The 6,711-nt window shown below is 40.9% G+C and overlaps 1 protein-coding gene across 2 annotated transcripts; it reads left to right on the top strand.

Moving 5' to 3' along the window:
• Positions 1-423: 423 nt before the first annotated feature.
• LOC125047493 (U4/U6 small nuclear ribonucleoprotein Prp4-like) lies at positions 424-4,882 on the top strand. Of its 2 annotated transcripts, none has more exons than XM_047645722.1 (3): positions 424-492; positions 1,678-2,065; positions 3,528-4,882. In XM_047645722.1, exons 2-3 carry the CDS (start codon positions 1,793-1,795, stop codon positions 4,779-4,781), a joined length of 1,527 nt encoding a protein of 508 aa, XP_047501678.1. In that variant the 5' UTR covers positions 424-492; positions 1,678-1,792; the 3' UTR covers positions 4,782-4,882. The 2 variants fall into 2 exon arrangements, with proteins under 2 accessions (XP_047501678.1, XP_047501679.1); XM_047645723.1 differs by lacking the exon at positions 424-492 and adding an exon at positions 557-575.
• The last annotated feature ends 1,829 nt before the right edge of the window (positions 4,883-6,711 follow it).

Below are 6,711 nucleotides of genomic sequence, written 5' to 3'. Positions count from 1 at the left end.
GAGAGAGAGAGAAGCAGAGAGAGAGAAGAGTGAGAGACGAGAAGATTTCTCACTCTCTCTACCTACCTACCTTTCTACCTACCTATCTATCTATCTATATATTTGTCTATCTATTTATCTCTCTCTCTCTCTCTCTCTCTCTCTCTCTCTCTCTCTCTCTCTCTCTCTCTCTCTCTCTCTCTCTCTCTCTCTCTCTCTCTCTCTCTCTCTCTCTCTCTTTCTCTCTCTCTCTCTGTCTGTCTCTCTGTCTCTCTCTCTCTGTCTCTCTCTCTCTCTCTCTCTCTCTCTCTCTCTCTCTCTCTCTCTCTCTCTCTCTCTCTCTCTCTCTCTCTCTCTCTCAGTCCTCCGAAGACTCATTCGCCCTTTGAATTTCGCGGGCCTTGTGGCGCTTCGTCCGCCTGCCGACAGATGGCGTGCGCGGCGCCCAACGTTTCAAAACAAGTTGTTTACGTTCGGCGGCGAAGGAGTCGGCTGCGTGGCTGGCTGGAAGGCGTGAGTTTTGACTCGGTTATTCATGATGCAGGGAAGGGAAAGGGATATTGGGGTGCTGTTGAGTTATTGAAACGCGTCCTTCTGTAAGCAAGTGGTTGTCTGTTTAAATATTCGCAATACTGTGTATTTTTTTTAGAATGTTTATGGTTGGGTCGCGTCTTGCATTTGCCGGGAGCATGTCGGAGGCGAAGGAAATTTCGGTTTTAGTTAGAATTTGCTGTCAGATGAGGCGCCAGACCAAGCTCTTCTTTTGCTAGAGCATACTTCCCCCCCCCCCCCCCCCTAGACCTTGGGACTTTCCCGAAGCAGTTGCACAAAGCATCTTTCGCGGGGTTCTGATAAGTTTTTCAAGTTTTTCCAGTTCGCTGTCATAGAAGAAAAGTTTCTTAGAATACGTCAGTGTGCTTACTCTGTTAACCAACTGCTTTATTTATTTTCTGTGTAATTATACCCAGCAGTACTTTTTTCGTATTGTCATTATGGCTAAAAATAGCGAAAAACTACTTCCAAGCACAAAAAAAAAAGTTTGAAAATAAATTTTAATAGTTAATTAGCAGTGAGCTATGTCATTACAACTGTATACGTTACGAACAGGAAGCAGCAAGTCAACCAAACTTAAGTCGTTTTTTCTCTCAATATGTTTTTTTATAATTAAAAGTGTCTTTTTTGGAGTCTTCAATATATTAAGGAAGCTTGTATGAATCATATGTAGACAATGAGACTACAATCAAAATTAGTGTGATATTTTTCGTATGTATAGCTATGTTGCAAGTAAAGTAGAGCTATTGCAAACATGCATTTGTGTTTGGTAATGTGAATGTGGTCTATTATGATTTTGTGTAACATTGTGTGTGTGGAGCAGATCCATCAATATACTTATTTTGTCGTTTTCATATGTTGTAATTCCAGGCACTTTGTAAATTGTTTGTAATAAATCCAGCAGTCTTAGTTTTAACGTTTTCTAATTAATTAATATTAATTTGTGTATAGACCACATATTTGTAAACTCAAGTTCATGTTAAGAGACTATATAAGCATGCATTTCTTAATATTTGTTCAGTAAAGTTGGACAATAAATTGAGCCAAAACACTCTTGCCTTCTAAACTCTAATCAGATAAAGTTATTGATAGCTGCTTATGTTGCCGTCATTATTGGTAAGTATATTTGTCTGTTTTTCTTTTCAGGCTGCTTTGGAAAATTGCCTCTCGTGGCATGTGTTGAAACTCATCTGTACCCCATCTTCAGCAATCAAATCATACTGTAAAAAAAAGGACCCGGGTACAAATCCTCTCCTGCACGATGTCTGAGGGTGAGAACTCCCCAGTGCCCCTGGGGAGTGGAGGGGCACCAGGGGAGAGGAGGTGGTATGGGTCCCTGGAGGCCACCATGGGGGGCAGTGAGTCTCCGGCTGACTCACCTGGAAGCCCAGCTGCATCCACAAATATCCACACGAGCAATGAGTACATGGAACTCGATGAGCCAGAAATCTTGGACGAGAAGAAGGCTTTACTGGAAGAATTTGAGAGGAAGAGACGTGCACGCATGATTCATGTCACAACAGACGACAGTGAGGTTGGTGCCCTGAAGTTACTCTTCCCTTTCTTGGGGTTCTCAGTACATGTGAAGTGATGCCTTTCTTTCTCTTTTGAATTTTACATACGCATTTAAGAATTCATTCTGTCATTGATAATAGAAGTGTTGATGCAGATTCTCATATTAGATATAGAGACAAAAAATTGTAATGGAAGCTTAGTTTCCAAGGTATATGGCTAATTAACTTCAGTACTTTAAACAGTTAAAATGTAAACTGTTAAAAGAGCAAAGTTAAGTGAGAATTGAGTATTTTCCCTTTATGTTGAAGATAAGGAAATTAAAGGATTATAGTGAAATTTAAATATTTTTAAATTACTCCACAAGTACCCATTTGTTATTTAGCTTGTAAATCATAAGCATTTCTTTTTGTCATTTAGCTATTATGTTAGTTAGACAAGTTAGTCAGTAAAATGATCAAATGAATATATATATATATATATATATATATATATATATATGTGTATATATATATATATATATATATATATATATATATACATATACACATATACATATACATATACATATACATTGTCTGTATGAATTTAGGTTTTGAAAAAAGAGACATACATTAAGATATAAATGTTTTTTTTTATTATTATTATTATTATTATTATTATTATTATTATTATTATTATTATTATTATTATCATCATCATCATCATTATAACTGCATAATGATATTTAACAAATTTAAAAACTTTTATGTTACACTTGAAAACTGAAGTATCATTCTTAATGAGGAAATAAAAGGAATGTTGATCGCAATATTTGTGAAGTTATAATAACATATATCTATACCCAGTTAGTTAATGAGTTTGGAAAGGTCTCTGGTTATCACTGCTATGTTAATATATTCCTGAAACTTGATGTCTATGTTGGAGCATTGTGAATTACATTAATATGAGAGTCTTATCAGCAAATGTCATATAGAAAAATCATAATGTTGTGGTCAGAATAAGCATTATTATGGCAGATCTTTTAAATACTTCTTGTTGTGCCCCTTCTTATGTGTCTGCATATACATAGCTAGCCGTTTTTTACCTTCAGTTTCAGGTTAATCTTCATAAAAAATTCCTTGTTTATAATCATAGAATAGAAACATTGCTTGTATGAATATTGAATGATGTATAGTAGATATTCAGTGCACTGTGAAACCTAATAGATTGCCCATTGCAAAGGGCTTCTCTTAATTATTTCTAGGAGGTCAGACTAACCTCTGAAGCTTGGTCATAGTAATTCATCTTTATTTTCATTTAAAATATTTTGATTCTTCTTGTTTATCTGACTGCTGAATAGAGTAATATATTGTAACGTTCTTTTTAGTTTACCAAAAAAAATCTATGTTATTATACATGTATATTTTTTGTCATTGGTAAAAACTATCATATTCTTCTCCATATGGTGAGACATTTAATCCAAAACGTCTTCCAAACTACAGGTGAAGCAGCAGCTGCGGCAGTTGGGAGAGCCCATCTGCCTGTTTGGGGAGGGACCAGCAGACCGCAGAAACAGGCTCAAGGAGCTCTTGTCTCGCCTGGGAGAAGATGCCCTGAAGAAGACCGTGGCAGGGACACAAGATGCGGAGGCACCTGAGCAAGAGCACCAGCGCCCAGAGGAAACCTGGTACCATGAGGGTCCTCAGGCACTGAAGGAGGCCCGAATGTTCATTCTTGAATATTCCATTCCCAGAGCAAGAGCAAGATTGAAGAAGGAACATTTGGACAACGAGATCCCAGAGGCCACTCGCACAGCCAGGAGACAAGAGGTGCAGAACAAATTGCGGTCTTTCAGTCTTCTTGGAAGCCAAAATGCAGACTCAAGGCCCATCTCTCACTGTAGTTTTAGTCCTAATGGCAAACTCCTTGCAACTTCCTCCTGGAGTGGGCTTTGCAAAATATGGAAAGTTCCAGATTGCCAGGAAGAGCAAAAGATGTCTGGCCACAATTGTTATGTTGATTGCATAGAGTGGCATCCCAGTGCCACACTCACAATGGAACCAAATGCACTGAACTTGGTATCAAGTGGTCGTGATGGTACTGTCCAGTTGTGGAATTTGTGTGGAGAGGCTCTTGGGGAACTACCGCGTCTTGAAGCAAGAGTGTCGAGGGTAGTGTTCCACCCAAGTGGGAGGTTTCTTGGTGCGTGTGTCCATGATAACAGCTGGCGTTTGTGGGACCTTGAGATTCAGGAGGAGGTACTTTTCCAAGAGGGACATTCCAAACCCGTTTTCTGCCTTGATTTCCAGGGGGATGGGTCCCTGGCAGCAACAGGGGGGATGGATGCATTTGGTCGCATCTGGGATCTCAGAAGTGGCAGGTGCGTCATGTTTCTGACTGGACACCAGAATGCTATTTTAGGTATCAACTGGTCTCCTGATGGTTATCATCTTGTTAGTGGAAGCGAGGACAATTCTGCCAGAATTTGGGATGTTAGAGCACGTCGCTCTATTTACAGTATACCAGCACACACAGGGATAGTCACAGGGGCTCGGTATGATAAAATAGGAGGCCAGTATATTGTCACCAGTTCATATGATGGTTCTGTTCGCTTATGGTGCCATGGATCCTTCCAGCCCATGCGTGCACTGGAAGGCCACGGCCAAAAGGTCATGGGGGTAGACATTTCACCATTGGACGGAATCATTGCTACGTGTGCCTTTGATCGGACATTTAAATTATGGGGGCCAGATTAAGAGAGAGACTTGACACAGGAATGTAATTCCTTTTTTTGTACAATGGAGTGAATGGACAAATTAAGGTTGAATTATGAAATAAACAAGCTGTCTTATACGTATTTCACTCTTTCATTTAGCCTGAGTTAATGTTGTGTGCTCATACTGGATAAAAAATAATGGCAAATGTATATTTCCTCTAAGATATAATATATGCTCATCACCACCTTAGTTTTTCTGTGTTATATTAGATGGAAATGAAGTGTGAAGTAGATAATATACTACTGTACATTTTTAGTGTTTCTAAGGTTTGCATCAGTTTTCTTTTGCCTTAAACCCCTCCTAATCCCCTGCTCATTGTTGTGGGAAGACTTAGGGGACGGAGACTGAGGCCCAATGAAGGGGATCACCCTGCCTTGGACCTCAGCCGTCACCTCAATTAATTTTACATTGGTTAATTGCCTAGCCCTTACCCCACATGGGGACCCTGAGGAGTAGACCGTTTCCTCTCCCCATTTATTTCATGCTTACCATGGCCAATAATGAAGATGTTTTACCCTTATTAGCAGCATTAAGGCTTGCCCCTTCATCAGTTAGCCTATTTAAATTTTATTTCATTGTTTTCCTGACCCCCACCTCTCCTTTGAGCATGGCTCTGACTGATACTAATAACACCTCCATTTCGAATCATCCACCCAGGTCATCCTCCATTGTCTACCCCTAACCACCTTATTACTACTATTCATCCTTATGTCCTCCTACCAAAAATACTACCTCTCCATACCACCCCATCTTCCTCTCACCCTTGTCGTTCGACTGCACACCCTTTTTGGCCCAGCCAAGTGGGATCAGTTCTTCGTGATTCCCCCTACAGCCCCATACTCTGACAGTACCTTTCTCTTCCATCAATCTCTCAAAAAATATGTAGGCAAAGTTTCAGTTCGCAGTTGTTCTGTTTGTTCACCCCTTGTCACTGTTACATCTGAGTCCCAAGCTCATGCACTATCTAACCTGACTGACCTCACTGGCAAACCCATTCCTGCCCAACCTCACTCCTTCCTTAACACTTGTACCAGAACTATTTCCATCTCTGATTGTCCTATCTACATCAAGGACAGGTCAGACCTGCTTGCTTGCCTCATCCACTATGATGCAGTGGCAGTCCAATGCTACACGCAAGTCCTACACCAATATTGCCAAGATTAGCTTTCGTAGACATGACCTCCCCCATGAAGGTTTTATCAGTGGAGTGTCCTGCCCTGTCTGACCAGTCTAAATCCAGATACTCCAAGCTCTACCACTTCCCTGGTGCCTCCCCCTCCTCCTCCTCACTCTACCTGTCGCACCAGATAATCTAAACGTTCCACTCCGTCTTCTCCTATCACATCCTCTCCTACACCCACCTCTCCATCTGTTCCTCAGACATTTATTCCCTCTTCTCCTCATAGGAAAACCTATATTTCTCAGCTCCCCTCCATCCAAAGTCTTTTGATATCCATCCCCCTCCTCCTAGGGTTCCCCTCCCCCTCTTCCTCCCACTCACCCAAAAACATCCTCTCCTCCTCCATGTGCATTACCATTCCTTCTTCCTCATTACCCTTACCACCCCCCCTTAGATGCTCACGTGACTCCCTTGTGTCTCAATAGCGTCCTTCTCCGGACCCTCCCTTCCTGACATTCTTCCAGATACTTCACCACCTTCTCCTGTTCCCTTATTTCATTCTCTGGATTATTCTCTTACTTCTACATCCATTTTTCTTACCGTATCACCCACTGATTGTTTCATACTAGCTCTTTTACACTTTCCACCTACAATGTTACTCTCCCTTCCTGAGACACATGTTCTTCATTTGATCTGATCGCCCTATACCTCTAATCACATCCCCATTTCCAAATCCCATTGTATTCCATTTGCTCCCCCTCTATGCCATTTTCACTAACATCCTATCCT

The sequence above is a fragment of the Penaeus chinensis genome, chromosome 41 (assembly GCF_019202785.1).
Source record: "Penaeus chinensis breed Huanghai No. 1 chromosome 41, ASM1920278v2, whole genome shotgun sequence".
In the NCBI taxonomy this organism is placed as follows: domain Eukaryota; kingdom Metazoa; phylum Arthropoda; class Malacostraca; order Decapoda; family Penaeidae; genus Penaeus; species Penaeus chinensis.
The sequence above is the reverse complement of the archived record's forward strand: the minus strand, read 5'-3'. Positions and strand labels throughout refer to the sequence as shown.